A 16,659-nucleotide genomic window follows, 5' to 3' on the forward strand; every position below is an offset into this window, starting at 1 on the left:
CAGGACCCCCCCAGACCCGGGACCCCCCCCATAATCCGGGAACCCCCAGGGACCCCCCCCCGGGGGTCGCTGGACCCCCCCAAACCCGGGACCCCCCCCCCTGGGGGTCAGCCCCCCCCTCCCAAGACCCGGGAACCCCAGGGACCCGCCCCAGGGGTACCGACCCCCCCCAAAACCCGGGACCCCCCAGGGAGCCCCCCCCGGGACCCTGACGCCCCCCATAGACCCGGGATTCCCCCCGGGACCCCCTGGGCACAGACCCCCCCCCCCGGGGTGAGCAGGGACCCCACGAATTGGGGGGGGGGCGCATCCCGGGACCCCCCCCCTCCTCCACGTACCGCCTCTGCCGGGGGTGTCCGGGGGGGCTCCGTGCCCGGGGGGGCTCCGCAGGCTGGGGGGGGCGTCCTCGGGGGGGCCCCCGGGGCTGGGGGGGGCCCTGCGGGTGGGGGGGTCGCTGTCCTCGGGGGGGCCCCCGTGGGTGGGGGGTTCCCCTTGGGTGGGGGGGTCCCTGTGGCTGGGGGGGGCCCCATGGCAGAGGGTGCTCCCTTAGGTGGGGGGGTCCCCGTGGCTGGGGGGGTCCCTGTGGCTGGCGGTGCCCCCATGGGTGGGGGGGTCCCCGCGGGCGGGGGTGTCCCCGTGGCCGGCGGGGTCTCTGCGGGCGGGGGGGTCTCTGCAGCCGGGGGGGTCCCCATGGGTGGGGGGGTCTCTGCGGGCGGGGGGGTCTCTGCAGCCGGGGGGGTCCCCATGGGTGGGGGGGTCTCTGCGGGCGGGGGGGCCCCCCCGGCGGGCAGCTCCTCCATGTCGGGGGGGGGGTCCGGCTCCGGCTCGGGGGGGGTCCCCCACTCGCCCTCCAGCTCCATGGCCGCGTCCTGCTCCCAGTCCCCAGTCCTCGGCCTCCTCCTCCCTGCGGCACCGGGGGGGGGGGGGTCACCCCTGGGGGGGGGACACCCCTGGGTGCCACCCGCCCCCCCCGGACACCCCCAGCCCCCTCCCAGGCCCCCGTACCCCACATACCCCTTGCCCCCCCCCATACCCCGTGACCCCCCCCAGACACCCCATTACCCCCCCCAGATACCCCATGACCCCCCCAGATACCCCATTCCCCCCCCCAGACACCCCATGGCCCCCCCAAAATACCCCATGGCCCCCCCAGATACCCCATTCCCCCCCTAGGCATCCCATGCCCCCCCCCAAATACCCCATGGCCCCCCCAGATACTGCATTCCCCCCCCCCAGACACCCCATGGCCCCCCCAGACACCCCATGGCCACTCCTACATACCCCATGGCCCCCCCCCAGATCGCCCTGCCCCCCCCAAACACCCCATGGCCCCCCCAGATACTGCATTCCCCCCCCCTCCAGACACCCCATAGCCACCCCTACGTGCCCCGTGGCCCCCCCAGATGCCCCATGGCCCCCCCAGACGCCCCATTCCCCCCCCCCCGGGCCCCCCCCCGAGGCCGGCCCTCACCCGGGGGGGCCGCGGGCGTACGAGTAGCCCACGAAGGGCAGCTGCAGCGCCAGGTCCGGCTGCTCCGCCGGGTCCCCGGGGGGGTCCTGGGGGGGGGGCGGGGGGGGGCTCAGCGCCGGCACCCCCAGGCCCACCCCGGGGTGCTGCGTGGGGTCCGGGGGGCCCAGGGTGCCCGAGATGGGGGTGCTGGGGCTGGGGTCTCCCATGGGTGCCCGGAATGGGGGTGCCCAGGATGGGGGTGCTGGGGCTGGGGTCTCCCATGGGTGCCCGGGATGGGGGTGCCCAGGATGGGGGTGCTGGGGCTGGGGGACCCAGGGTGCCCGGGATTGGGGTGCTGGGGCTGGGGTCTCCCATGGGTGCCCGGGATGGGGGTGCCCCAGGATGCCCGGGATGGGGGTGCCCGGGATGGGGGTCTCCCATGGGTGCCTGGGATGGGGGTGTCCGTAATGGGAGACTCCCACGGGTGCTGGAGTGTCCCAGGGGTGCTGGGGCCGGGGTCTCCCACGGGTGCCCGGGATGGGGGTGCCAGGGATGGGGGTCTCCCATGGGTGCCCAGGCTGGGGGTGCCCTGGATGTGGGTCTCCCAGGATGCCCGAAATGGGGGTGCCCGGGATGGGGGTCTCCCATGGGTGCCAGGGATGTGGGTCTCCCAGGATGCCCGAAATGGGGGTGCCCGGGATGGGGGTCTCCCATGGGTGCCAGGGATGGGGGTCTCCCAGGATGCCCAGAATGGGGGTGCCAGGGATGGGGGTACCCCAAGGTGCCCGGCATGGGGGTGCTGGGGTGTCCCAGGGGTGTCCGGGCTGGGGGTCTCCCAGGATGCCCGAAATGGGGGTGCCAGGGATGGGGGTCTCCCATGGGTGCCCAGGCTGGGGGTGCCTGGGCTGGGGGTCTCCCAGGATGCCCGAAATGGGGGTGCCCAGCATGGGGGGTCTCCCATGGGTGCCCAGGCCGGAGGTGCCCTGGATGGGGGTCTCCCAGGATGCCCGAAATGGGGGTGCCCGGGATGGGGGTCTCCCATGGGTGCCCAGGCCGGGGGTGTCCCGGGGGTGTCCCGGGGTGGGGGGGCTCACGGGCTCGCTGAGGCAGTCGTCGAGGACGTCGAAGTTGGAGGTGTCGGCGGCGCCGGCGGCGGTGGGGGCGAAGGGGGGGGCGCTGCCCCGCAGCCCGGCCCAGTCGAGCCCCCCGAAAAAGGGCAGCGGGCGGAAGTCGGGGGCACCGCCGCGGCCCAGCCGGGCCTCGCGCCCGCACAGCAGCCCGGCCACCAGCGCCCGCGCCGCCGCCGGCACCCCCCCGGCCCCCGGCAGCTCCAGGTGCTCCTGCACGCGGGGGGGCACCCATCAGCACCCTTGGGTGCCCTGGCACTGGGAGCACTGGGAGGACTGGGAGGGACTGGGAGGACTTGGAGGGACTGGGGGCACTGGGAGGGACTGGGGGCACTGGGAGGGACTAGTAGGACTGCGGGGACTGGGAGAGACTGGGAGCACTGGGAGAGACTGGGGAAACTGGGAGGGACTGGGAGCACTGGGAGAGACTGGGAGGACTTGGAGGGACTGGGGGCACTGGGAGGGACTGGGAGGACTTGGAGGGACTGGGGGCACTGGGAGCACTGAGAGGACTGGGAGAGACTGGGAAGGACTGGGAGGGACTGGGGGCACTGGGGGCACTGGGAGAGACTGGTAGGACTGGGGGGACTGGGAGAGACTGGGAGCACTGGGAGAGACTGGGGGCACTGGGAGCACTGGGAGCACTGGGCCCCGCACAGCAGCCCGGCCACCAGCGCCCGCGCCGCCGCCGGCACCCCCCCCGGCCCCCGGCAGCTCCAGGTGCTCCTGCACGCGCGGGGGCACCCATCAGCACCCTTGGGTGCTCTGGCACTGGGAGCACTGGGAGGACTTGGAGGGACTGGGGGCACTGGGAGGGACTGGTAGGACTGGGGGGACTGGGAGAGACTGGGAGCACTGGGAGAGACTGGTAGGACTTGGAGGGACTAGGACGACTGGGAGAGACTGGGAGGACTTGGAGGGACTGGGGGCACTGGGAGCACTGAGAGGACTGGGAGAGACTGGGAAGGACTGGGAGGGACTGGGGGCACTGGGAGAGACTGGTAGGACTGGGGGGACTGGGAGAGACTGGTAGGACTGGGGGGACTGGGAGAGACTGGGAGCACTGGGAGAGACTGGGGGCACTGGGAGCACTGGGAGCACTGGGCCCCGCACAGCAGCCCGGCCACCAGCGCCCGCGCCGCCGCCGGCACCCCCCCGGCCCCCGGCAGCTCCAGGTGCTCCTGCACGCGCGGGGGCACCCATCAGCACCCTTGGGTGCCCCGGCACTGGGAGCACTGGGAGGACTGGGAGGGACTGGGAGGACTTGGAGGGACTGGGGGCACTGGGAGGGACTAGTAGGACTGCGGGGACTGGGAGAGACTGGGAGCACTGGGAGAGACTGGGGAAACTGGGAGGGACTGGGAGCACTGGGAGAGACTGGGAGAGATTGGGAGGACTTGGAGGGACTGCAGGCACTGGGAGGGACTGGGAGAGACTGGGAGCACTGGGAGAGACTGGGAGGACTTGGAGGGACTGCAGGCACTGGGAGGGACTGGGAGAGACTGGGAGCACTGGGAGAGACTGGGGGCACTGGGAGCACTGGGCCCCGCACAGCAGCCCGGCCACCGGCGCCCGCGCCGCCGCCGGCACCCCCCCGGCCCCCGGCAGCTCCAGGTGCTCCTGCACGCGCGGGGGCACCCATCAGCACCCTTGGGTGCCCTGGCACTGGGAGCACTGGGAGGACTGGGAGGACTTGGAGGACTGGGAGCACTGGGAGCACTGGGAGGACTTGGAGGCACTGGGAGGACTTGGAGGGACTGGGGGCACTGGGAGGGACAGGTAGGACTGCGGGGACTGGGAGAGACTGGGAGCACTGGGAGAGACTGGGGAAACTGGGAGGGACTGGGAGCACTGGGAGAGACTGGGAGAGACTGGGAGTCCCCCCCCCCCCAGTGCCCTCCCAGTGCCTCCCACTTCAATCCCAGTACCATCCCAATGCCTCTAACTGCCCCAGTTCCTTTCCAGTCCCCTCCCAGTGCCTCCCAGTCTCCTGCCACTCCTCTCTCAGTGCCTCCCAGTTCCCTCCCAGTCCTCTCCCAGTGCCCCCAGTGCTTCCCAGTCTCCTCCTAGTTCCCTCAGTCCTATCCCAGTGCCTCCCACTTCTCTCCCAGTCTCCTCAGTCCCCTCCCAGTGCTTCCCAGTCCCCTCCCAGCACCTCCCAGTCTCTTCCAGTCCCCTCCCAGCACCTTCCAGTCCCCTCCAGTCCCTTCCTAGCACCTCCCAGTCCTCTCCCAGTGTTTCCCAGTCTTCTCCCAGTGCCTCCCACTCCTCTCCCAGTGCCTCCCAGTTCCCCCCAGTCCTCTCTCAGTGCTCTCCAGTCCCCTCCCAGCACCTCCTAGTCCTCTCCCAGTGCTTCCCAGCTCCCCCCAGTCACCTCCCAGTGCCTCCCAGTGATTTCCCAGTCCCCCCTAGTCCTCTCCCAGTGCTTCCTGGTCCCCTCCAGTCCTCTCGCAGTGCTTTCCAGTCCCCTCCCAGCACCTCCCAGTCCTCTCCCAGTGCCTCCCAGCACCCCCCAGTCCCCGCCAATCCCCTCCCAGTGCCTCGCAGCACCTTCCAGTCCCCGCCAATCCCCTCCCAGTGCCTCCCAGCACCTTCCAGTCCCCGCCAATCCCCTCCCAGTGCCTCCCAGCACCTTCCAGTCCCCGCCAATCCCCTCCCAGTGCCTCCCAGCACCTCCCAGTCCCCTCCCAGTGCCTCCCAGTCCCCTCTCAGCACCTCCCAGTCCCCTCCCAGCACCTCCCAGTGCCTCCCAGCCCCGCCAGTGCCCTCCCAGTTCCCCCCAGCTCCCTCCCAATGCCTCCCAGCACCCCCCAGTCCCCTCCCAGTCCCCCCAGCTCCCTCCCAGTTCCCCCCAGCTCCCTCCCAGTGCCCTCCCAGTGCCCCCCAGTGCCCCCCCAGTCCCCCACCTCGAAGTGGAGGATCTTGCCGTAGGTCTCGGGCAGGGAGTCGGCGAAGAAGGGCGGCCGCCCGAAGAACATCTCGTAGGCCAGGACGCCCAGCGCCCACCAGTCGCACTCGGGCCCGTAGGAGCGGCCGGGGTCCTCCACCGCCTCCAGGATCTCGGGCGCCAGGTAGTCGGGGGTCCCCACCGCCACCGCCGAGCGCACCTGGGGACACCGGGGGGGGGGGGGATTCGCTGATGGCTCGTAGCGGGGTTGTGCTTGGCACCCCCACCCACCTCCTGGTGTCACCCATCTCCAGCACCCCCAGTGTCCCCCATCATCGCCACCCTTGGGTGCTCGCCCTGCCGGGTCCCCACTGCCACCGCCGAGCGCACCTGGGGACACGGGGGGGGGGGGGGATTCGCTGATGGCTCGTAGCGGGGTTGTGCTGGGGCCTCACTATCACCCCCCCAGTGACACCGATCACCACCACCCACCTCCCTGGTGCCCCCCCCGTCATCGCCACCCTTGGGTGCTCGCCCTGCCGGGTCCCCACTGCCACTGCCGAGCGCACATGGGACACCGGGGATTCTCTGATGGCTCGTAGTGGGGTTGTGCTCGGGGCCCCCACCTGCCCCCGGCGCCCACCATCACCATCACCCACCCCCAGTGTCCCCCATCATCACCACCCTTGGGTGCTCGCTCTGCCGGGTCCCCACTGCCACCGCCGAGCGTGCCTGGGACGCCGGGGATTCTCTGATGGCTCGTAGTGGGGTTGTGCTTGGGACCCCACCCACCCCCATGGTGCCCACCATCATCACCACCACCCCCAGTGTCCCCCATCATCACCACCCTTGGGTGCTCGCCCTGCCGTTCCCCATTGCCACCGCGAAGCACACCTGGGGACACCGTGGGGGATTCTCTGATGGCTCGTAGCGGGGTTGTGCTCAGGACCCCCACCCGCCCCCCAGTGTCCCCCATCACCACCACCCTTGGGTGCCCCCCCGGCACCCTTGGGTGCTCACCGTGCCGTCCGCCCCCAGCTTGAGGCAGGAGCCGAAGTCGCCCAGGCGGATGTGGCCCGAGCGGTCCAGGAGGATGTTGTCGGGTTTGATGTCCCTGTCGCGGAGGGAGGCGGCTGGTTGGGGCCGGTGGCCTCGGTGACATGCTGGCCCTCGTCCCAGTGCCTCCCGGGGTGCCCATGCTGGTACCACCTGCTGTCCCTAGTGCCACCCATCCCCGTGTCCCCCATCCTTGTGACCCTGGTCCCCCCCACTCCAAGGCCCCACTGTCCCCATTCCAGTGTCCCCAGTGCCTCCCACTCCAATGTCTCCTGGTGTCCCCATCCCTGTGACCCTGGTGTCCCCTGGTCCCCCCCACTCCAAGGTCCCCCAGTGTCCCCATTCCAGTGTCCCCAGTGCCTCCCACTCCAGTGTCCCCTGATGTCCCCATCCCTGTGACCCTGGTGTCCCCTGGTCCCCCTCACTCCACAGTCCCCCAGTGTCCCCAGTGCCTCCCACTCCAAGGTCCCCTGGTGTCCCCATCCCTGTGACCTTGGTGTCCCCTGGTTCCCCTCCCGCTCCAAGGTCCCCCAGTGTCCCCATTCCAGTGTCCCCATGCCTCCCACTCCAGTGTCCCCTGGTGTCCCCATCCATGTGACCCTGCTGCCCCCCCACTCCAAGGTCCCCTAGTGTCCCCATTCCAGTGTCCCCAATGCCTCCCACTCCAGTGTCCCCTGATGTCCCCATCCCTGTGACCCTGGTGTCCCCTGGTCCCCCCCACTCCAAGGTCCCCCAGTGTCCCCACTCCAGTGTCCCCAGTGCCTCCCACTCCAGTGTCCCCTGATGTCCCCATCCATGTGACCCTGGTGTCCCCTGGTTCCCCTCCCACTCCACAGTCCCCAGTGTCCCCATTCCAGTGTCCCCAGTGCCTCCCACTTCAGTGTCCCCATCCCCATGACCCTGCTGTCCCCTGGTGTCCCCCCACTCCACGGTCCCCAGTGCCTCCCATCCCCTTGTCCCCACCATGTCCCTCGTCCCCCCCAGATCCTCCATGTCCCCCTGCACCCCTCCATGTCCGTCGCGTTCCCCATGTCCCCGCGTGTCCCTGCGTGTCCCCCCGTGTCCCACCTGTGCACGTAGCCCAGGCGGTGGACGGAGTCGATGGCCATGACGAGCTCGGCCAGGTAGAAGCGGGCCATGTCCAGCGGCAGCCGGTCCCCAAACTTGCTGAGCAGCGTCAGCAGGTCCCCCCCCACGTAGTACTCCATGACCAGGTACTGGGGACGCGGGGACACGGGGACATGGCCACGGCACGCGGGGACACGGCCACGGCATGCGGGGACACGGCCGCGGCATGGGGCTGTGGCATGGGGACACGGACATGGCGTGGTGGCGGAGGACATGGGGACATGGCCATGGCACGTGGGGACACCGGGGACATGGGCATGGCATGATGGCAGAGGACACGGCCATGGTGTGGTGGCAGAGGACATAGGGGACATGACCAGAGCATGAGGACATGGCCATGGCATGGTGGCAGAGGACATGGGGACACAGGGGACATGCCCACAGCATGAGGACACAGGGGATGTGGCCATGTCATGATGGCAGAGGACATGAGGCACATGGCCACGGCAGGGGGACAAGATCATGGCATGGTGGCAGAGGACATGGGGACATGGCCACAGCATGGGGACACAAGGACCATGATCATGGCATGGTGGCAGAGAACATGGGGACACAAGGGACATGATCACGGCATGGTGGCAGAGGACATGGGGATATGGGGACATGGCCATGGCATGGGGACATGACCTTGGCATGGTGGCAGAGGACATGGGGATACAGGGGACATGGCCACGGCACGGGGACATGGCCTTGGCATGGTGGCAGAGGACATGAGGGAGAAGGCCATGGCATGGGGACATGATCACGGCATGGTGGCAGAGGACATGGGGACGTGACCATGTCAGGATGGCAGAGGACATGGGGACACAGGGGACATGATCACGGCATGGTGGCAGAGGACATGAGGGACATGGCCACATGACCATGTCATGGTGGCAGAGGACATGGGGACACAGGGGACATGATCACGGCATGGTGGCAGAGGACATGAGGGACATGGCCACATGACCATGTCATGGTGGCAGAGGACATGGGGACACAGGGGACATGGCCACGGCATGGGGACATGGCCTTGGCATGGTGGCAGAGGACATGGGGACACAGGGGACATGATCACAGCATGGTGGCAGAGGACATGGGGACACAGGGGACATGGCCACGGCATGGGGACACAGGGGCCATGACCATGGCATGGTGGCAGAGGACACGGGGACGTGGCCATGGCTTGGGGTGCTCTGGGCACTCCCGGGGTGTCTGGGGTGCTCCGGGGCACCCAGGGGTGCTCGGGGGGTCCCTGCGGGGGGGGGGCGGCGGGGGGGGCACCCAGGGGTGCCGGGGGCTCACCAGGAAGTGCTCGTCCTGGAAGGCGAAGTGGAGCTGGGTGATCCAGCGCTTGTCGCCGTTCACCAGCACGTCCCGCTCCTCCCGGAAGCAGGAGACCTGCGGGTGCCCGGCACGGCGTCGGGGGGGGGCACCGGGGGGGCACCGGGCACCCGCGTCGGCACCGGGCACCCGGATCAGCACCAAGCACCCAGATCAGCACCGGGCACCCGCGTCGGCACCAGGCACCCGGATCAGCACCGGGCACCCGCGTCGGCACCAGGCACCCGGATCAGCCCAGAACACCCGGATCAGCACCAAGCACCCGCATCAGCCCAGGACACCCGGATCAGTCCAGGGCACCCGGATCAGCCCAGGGCACCCAGATCAGCACCGGGCACCCGGATCAGCACCAAGCACCCGGATCAGCCCAGGACACCCGGATCAGCCCTGGGCACCCGGATCAGCACCAAGCACCCGGATCAGCCCGGGGCACCCGGATCAGCACCGGGCACCCAGGTCGGCACCAGGCACCCGGATCAGTACAGGGCACCCGGATCAGCACCGGGCACCCGGATCAGCCCTGGGCACCCAGATCAGCCCAGGACACCTGGATCAGCCCGGGGCACCCGCGTCAGCACCGGGCACCTGGATCAGCCCAGGACACCCGGATCAGCACTGAGCACCCGGATCAGCCCAGGACACCCGGATCAGCACTGAGCACCCAGATCAGCCCTGGGCACCCAGATCAGCCCAGGACACCTGGATCAGCCCAGGACACCCGGATCAGCACCAAGCACCCGGATCAGCCCAGGACACCCGGATCAGCACCAAGCACCCAGATCAGCCCAGGACACCCGGATCAGCACCGGGCACCTAGATCAGCCCAGGACACCTGGATCAGCCTGGGGCACCCGCGTCAGCACCGGGCACCCGGATCAGCACCGAGCACCCGGATCAGCCCAGGACACCCAGGTGGGCACCTGGGTCACCCATGGCACCCGGGTGGGCACCAAGCACCTGGATCAGCACCCGGATCAGCACCAGCACCTGGGTTGGCACCGGGCCCCTGAGTCACCCTTGGTCCCCTGGGTCAGCCGTGTCACCCAGGTGGGCACCAAGCACCCGGATCAGCAGTGAGCACCCGGATCAGACCAGGACACCAAGGTCGGCATCAGGCACCTGGGTCACCCTTGGGCCCCTGGGTCACCTGTGGGCACCTGGGTCACCCTTGGGCCCCTGGGTCACCCCTGTCACCCAGGTGGGCACCAGCACCTGGATCAGCCCAGGACACCTGGGTCACCCTTGGGCCCCTGGGTCACCCATGGCACCCGGGTGGGCACCAAGCACCCGGATCAGCAGTGAGCACATGGATCAGACCAGGACACCCGGGTCGGCACCGGGCCCCTGGGTCACCCTTGGTCCCCTGGGTCACCCGTGTCACCCAGGTGGGCACCAGCACCTGGATCAGCCCAGGACACCTGGGTCACCCTTGGGCCCCTGGGTCACCCATGGCACCCGGGTGGGCACCAAGCACCTGGATCAGCACTGAGCACCCGGATCAGCCCGGGGCACCCGGGTGGGCCCCTGGGTCACCCTTGGTCCCCTGGGTCAGCCGTGTCACCCAGGTGGGCACCAAGCACCCGGATCAGCAGTGAGCACATGGATCAGACCAGGACACCCGGGTCGGCACCGGGCCCCTGGGTCACCCTTGGTCCCCTGGGTCACCCGTGTCACCCAGGTGGGCACCAGCACCTGGATCAGCCCAGGACACCTGGGTCACCCTTGGGCCCCTGGGTCACCCATGGCACCCGGGTGGGCACCAGCACCTGGATCAGCCCAGGACACCTGGGTCACCCTTGGGCCCCTGGGTCACCCGTGTCACCCAGGTGGGCACCAGCACCTGGATCAGCCCAGGACACCTGGGTCACCCTTGGGCCCCTGGGTCACCCGTGTCACCCAGGTGGGCACCAGCACCCGCATCAGCACCAAGCACCCGGATCAGCCCAGGGCACCCGGCTCACCCTTGGGTGCCGGCTCACCCTCAGGTGCCCATCGCTGGGTGCTGGGGGCCGTCCCTGGGCACCGGGGCGAGCCGGGGGCTGCCTCGCCGGGTGCCGGGGCGGGGGGCACCCCGGGGTGTCCCCCCCCCCCCGCCCTCACCTCGCCGCGGCGCAGCATGTCCCACTTGTTCATGATCTTCATGGCGTAGATCTGCCCCGACTCCTTCATCCGCACCACGGCCACCTGCGGGGGGGGGGGCCGGGGGGGTCAGGGGCACCCCGACCCCCACCCCGGGGTGCAGGGCACGGCGGGACACCCCCATACCCCCCCCAGAACACCCCCCCATCCCCAGGACCCCCCCACCCACATCCCAGGGACCCCCTACCCCAAGGGGCACCCCAAACCCAGGACCCCCCCCCCCGCAGAAACCCCCCCCCAACCCCAGCATCCCCCACCCCAGGGTGCACCCCCATCCCAGGACCCCCCCCCCAAACCCCAGCACCCCCCACCCTAGGGTGCCCCCCAACCCCAGGACCCCCCCCAGGACCCCCCCCCCACTGCAGGGACACCCCAACCCCAGGCCCCCCCCCAGCACCCCCCACCCTAGGGTGCCCCCCAATCCCAGGACCCCCCCCAGGACCCCCCCCCACTGCAGGGACACCCCAACCCCAGGCCCCCCCCCCAGCACCCCCCACCCTAGGGTGCACCCCAACCCCAGGACCCCCCCCAGGACCCCCCCCCACTGCAGGGACACCCCAACCCCAGGCCCCCCCCAATGACTCCCCACCCCAGCACCCCCCACCCTAGGGTGCCCCCCAACCCCAGGACCCCCCCCCAGGACCCCCCCCCACTGCAGGGACACCCCAACCCCATAGACACCCCCCCCCATGACACCCCCCAGGGTGCCCCCCCCAGCATATCCCAGCCAGGATGGTGGTGGGTTGGGGGGGGGGGGCTTTTGGGGCCCCCCCACCCTGGATGGGTGGGAAGGGGGGGTCCCCCCCCATGTGGGGGTGCCCCCAGCCCCTCACCTCGCTGAAGGCGCCCCGGCCGATCACCTTGAGGATCTCGAAGTCGCTGCGGCTGCAGCTGCAGCTCCCGGATGCGGGCGGCCACCGGCTCCACTGCGGGGGGGGGGTTAGGATTTGGGGGGGGGTCTGCCAACCCCGGGGGGGGGTCACGAGGTGTAGGACACCCCCCCCCCAAGGTTTCCCAAGGTTTGGGGTGTTTTTGTCGGGGGGGGGGGGGGGTGCACAACCCTCATATTAGACACTAGAGAATCTCCACTCTGGGGTTTTGTAGTGCTCAAACGGGGGGGGGGGCAGGACTCGTGGGTCCTCATCCCATGGGGGGGGGTTGCCACATCACGACCCCCCCCCAAAATGGTGTGGCACCCCCCCCCAAGGCATTTGGGGGGGCAATAAGGGGGTCTTGGGGGGCACAGGAGGGTTTGGGGGTGTCTAGGGGCAGGATGGGGGGATGGGGATTTTTTGGGGGGGTCACTGTGGGGGGCCTGAGGGTCTGAGGGTGTCCCTGGGAGCATGGGGGGGGCCACTGGTTTTGGGGGGGGCATGGGGGGGCTCCCAGCGGCCTGGGGGGCCCTGGGGGAGTGGGGGCCTCCCGGGGACCAGGGGGGACCCAGGAGCTTTTGGGGGGGGGGCTGTGGTTTTGGGGGGGTCCCTGTGGTTTTGGGGGGGGTCTCTGTGGTTTGGGGGGGTTCTGGGAATATGGGGGGCCCCGGGGTTTTGGGGGGGCCCTGGGTTTTGGGGGTGTCCTGGGGGGGCTGGGGAGGTCCCTAGGGTGGGGGGGGCAGCAGGGGGCAGCGGGATATGGGGGGGGCCCTGGAGGTTTGGGGGGGCCGGGGGGGGTCCCTGGGGTGTTGGGGGGGCCCCGGGGGGGGGCAATGGGGATCCCCCAGGGACATGGGGGGCCCTGGAGGTATGGGGGGGTCTCTGGGGGTGCTGGGGGGGGCAATAGGGAGCCCTCGGGTATAGGAGGGGGCCCTGGGGGGTCCCTGGGGTGCCGGGGGGGGTCCCTAGAGTGGGGGGGCAGCAGGATATGGGGGGGCCCCTAGAGGTATGGGGGTGCCGGGGGGGGTCCCTGGGGTGCCGGGGGGGGTCCCTAAAGTGGGGGGGGCAGCAGGATATGGGGGGGGCCCTAGAGGTATGGGGATGCCGGGGGGGGTCCCTGGGGTGCCGGGGGGGGGTCCCTAGAGTGGGGGGGCAGCAGGATATGGGGGGCCCTAGAGGTATGGGGGTGCCGGGGGGGGTCCCTGGGGTGCCGGGGGGGGGGTCCCTAGAGTGGGGGGGGCAGCAGGATATGGGGGGGCCCCTACAAGTATGGGGGTGCCGGGGGGGTCCCTGGGGTGCCGGGGGGTCCCTAGAGTGGGGGGGGCAGCAGAATATGGGGGGGGCCCCTAGAGGTATGGGGGTGCCGGGGGGGGTCCCTGGGGTGCCGGGGGGGGTCCCTAGAGTGGGGGGGGCAGCAGGATATGGGGGGGCCCCTAGAGGTATGGGGGTGCCGGGGGGGGGTCCCTGGGGTGTCGGGGGGGTCCCTAGGGTGGGGGATGGCAGCGGGGGGGGGGGTTGGCCTGGCCTGGAGGCAGCTGTTTTTGGCTTGGGGGGGGGGCTGGCACCCTGCCCGCGCCGGGGGGGGGCCAGGCGAGCACCCAGGCCTTTTATGGCCCTGCGCGCAGCGCGGGCGCCCGCGGGGGGGCACCCATGCCAGCCTGCCCAGAAAAGGAGAGGCGCCAGCGGGGCCCCCCCCCGGCACCCCCAGGCCGCCGGCAGGGACCCAGGCGTCCGGGCGGCCTTTCCTTCGGGGGGGGGGGGGGTCAGACATGCCCCCCCACCCAACCCACCACCCCTGGGTGCCAGGCTCCCCCTGGGGGGGGGGGTCACCCTGCTCGGGGTGGGGGGGGACTCCTGGGTCCTTTCCCAGCGCTGGCGCCGTGCCCTGACCCCCCCCCCGACCCCCCCGGCCTTGGGGGGCTGCCAAGTCCCTTAATGAGGTTTCAGGCCTGCTAATGAGCACAGACAGCCCCCCCCCCTTGCCCCCCCCCAGAGGCCTCGCTGCCCTCTCCGGCACCAGGCAAGGGCCCAGGCGTCCGGGCCCGTCCTGCCCCCCCCCCCCAACCGGAGCCGCTCGGCTGAGACCTGGCCGACTCGCTGCATGAGTGAGGGGGGGGCATTGGGGGGGGCTCGGCCCCTCCCCCGCGCGGAGGGACCCAGGCGTCCGGCGCTCACGTGCCCCCCCCACCCCCACCCCCGAGCAGGGGCCCAGGCGTCCGGGCCACCCCGGCGCAGGAAGTCCTGCAGGTGCCGGTCCCAACCCCCCCTCCCCCCCCGATCCAGGGACAGCCGGTACCGGAGCCCCCGCCCCGGTACCGGACCCCCCCTCCGGTACCGGACCCCCCTCCGGTACCGGATCCCCTCCCCCGGTACCGGACCCCCGGTACCGGATCCACTCGCCGGTATCGGACCCCCCTCCCGGTACTGGACCCCCCCCACGGTATCGGCCCCCGGTCCCGGGGCCGCATCCCCCCGGTACCGGCCTCTCCGGTACCGGACCTCCCACCCCCCCCACCCCGGTACCGGACTGCCCGGGCCGGTACCGAGCTCCCCCGTCCCGTAACCCCCCGGTACCGGACTCCCTGGTCCCGGTACCGGATTCCTCAGTCCCGGACCCCCCTGGCACCGGACCCCCCCGGTCCCGGACTCCCCCGGGCCGGCCCCCCCGGTACTACACCCCCCGGTACCGGCCCCTCTAGTCCCGCATCCCCCCGGTGCCGGACACCCCCCGGTACCGGCCCCCCCCCCCGGTACTCCCTGTCCCGGACCCCCCTGGCACCGGACCCGCCTGACACTGGGATCCCCGGTATCGGACCGCCCCCCGGTACCGGACCCCCCGGACCCCCACGGTACCGGACCCTCCGGACCCCCCGGGTACCGGACTCCCCAGTTCGGGACCCCCCTCCAGTACCGGACCTCCTGGACCCGCCCGGTGCCGGACCCCCCCGGTACTGGACCCCCCGGTACCGGACGCCCCGGACTCGCCCGGTATCGGACCCCCCCCCGGTACTGGACCCCCCGGTACCGGACTCCCTCGGTCCCAGATGCCGGTGCCGGACTCTCCCGGTCTCGGGCCGCCCCGGTATCGGACCCCCCCGGTCCCAGACCCCCCCGGACTCCCCCAGTACCGGACCCCCCGGGTACCGGACCCCCCGGTCCTGGATCCCCCGGACCCTCCCGGTACCGGACCCCCTCGGTATCGGGACCCCCCCCCGGTACCGGACCCCCCCGGACTCCCCCAGTACCGGACCCCCCGGGTACCGGACCCCCCGGTCCTGGATCCCCCGGACCCTCCCGGTACCGGACCCCCTCGGTATCGGGACCCCCCCCCCCGGTACCGGACCCCCCGGCTACCGGACCCCCCGGTGCTGGATCCCCCGGACCCGCCCGGTACCGGACCCCCTCGGTATCGGGACCCCCCCCCCCGGTCCCGCTCCCGGCCCCCCCCCGGCGCTCACCCCAGCGCAGGAAGTCGCGGACGTGGCGGTCGCCGCCGGTGCCGGTGCCGGTGCCGGTGCCGGGGGCGGCGGCGGCGGGGGCGGCGGCGGCGGGGCGGGGGGGCGGCCGGGGCCGCAGCCCCCCGCTGAGCCCCAGCACCAGGTCGAGCAGCGCCTCGAGACCCAGCGCCTCCCGGTCCAGCGCCAGCGCCCGCAGCCGCGCCCGCCGCCGCGGGGGCGCCGCCATCGCAGGGCCCGGCCCCCCCCGCCGCTCCCCGCCGCTCCCCGCCGCCGCCTCCCGGCCCGGCCCGGCCCGGCCCGGCCCCGCCGCTGCTGCCGCTGCCGCTGCTGCCGCCCGCCCCCGCGGGGCCGGGCCGGGCTGCACCCGCCTGCGGGACGGCGCCCAGCTGGGACGGGCACCCTGCACCCGGCACCGGGGACCTGGGACCCGCCTGCACCCAGCAGCCTACTGGGATGGGCACCCAGCTGGGACGGCACCCAGCACCCGGGACCCAGCACCCTACTGGGATGGGCACCCAGCTGGGACGGCACCCAGCACCCTGGACCCAGCACCCTCCTGCACCCAGCTGGGACGGGCACCTGCACCCGGCACCCGGGACCTGGGACCCGCCTGCACCCAGCAGCCTACTGGGATGGGCACCCAGCTGGGACGGCACCCAGCACCCTCCTGCACCCTGCACCCAGCTGGGATGGGCACCCTGCACCCAGCTCCCTGCCAGGATGGCACCCAGCACCCGGGAGCCGGGACCCTGCTGGGACGGCACCCAGCACCCTACCGGGATGGGCACCCAGCTGGGACGGGCACCCGGCACCCTCCTGCACCCAGCACCCAGCTCCCTGCCAGGATGGCACCCAGCACCCGGGAGCCGGGACCCGCCTGCACCCAGCAGCCTACTGGGATGGGCACCCAGCTGGGACGGCACCCACCACCCAGCAGCCTACTGGGATGGGCACCCAGCTGGGACGGCACCCAGCACCCAGGACCCAGCACCCAGCTGGGACGGCACCCAGCACCCGGGACCTGGGACCCAGCTGGGACAGCACCCAGCACCCAGCTCCCTGCTGGGATGGGCACCCAGCACCCGGGACCTGGGACCCGCCTGCACCCAGCAGCCTACTGGGATGGGCACCCAGCTGGGATGGCACCCACCACCCTGGACCCAGCACCCAGCAGCCTACTGGGATGGGCACCCAGCTGGGACGGCACCCAGCTGGGACG

The 16,659-nt window shown here is 72.0% G+C and overlaps 1 protein-coding gene across 1 annotated transcript; it reads right to left on the reverse strand.

The window, feature by feature from the left end:
* Positions 1 to 451: 451 nt before the first annotated feature.
* Positions 452 to 15,710, reverse strand: DMPK (DM1 protein kinase). The gene is given in 11 exon segments (XM_064503014.1): positions 452 to 904; positions 1,472 to 1,557; positions 2,545 to 2,790; positions 5,484 to 5,684; positions 6,485 to 6,578; positions 7,589 to 7,737; positions 8,933 to 9,028; positions 11,072 to 11,155; positions 11,944 to 11,994; positions 11,996 to 12,036; positions 15,441 to 15,710. Coding segments are annotated over 11 exon segments (1,632 nt in total). The 5' UTR covers positions 15,667 to 15,710; the 3' UTR covers positions 452 to 546.
* Between the last annotated feature and the right edge of the window lie 949 nt (positions 15,711 to 16,659).

The sequence above is a fragment of the Dromaius novaehollandiae genome, chromosome 34, assembly GCF_036370855.1.
Source record: "Dromaius novaehollandiae isolate bDroNov1 chromosome 34, bDroNov1.hap1, whole genome shotgun sequence".
In the NCBI taxonomy this organism is placed as follows: Eukaryota; Metazoa; Chordata; class Aves; order Casuariiformes; family Dromaiidae; genus Dromaius; species Dromaius novaehollandiae.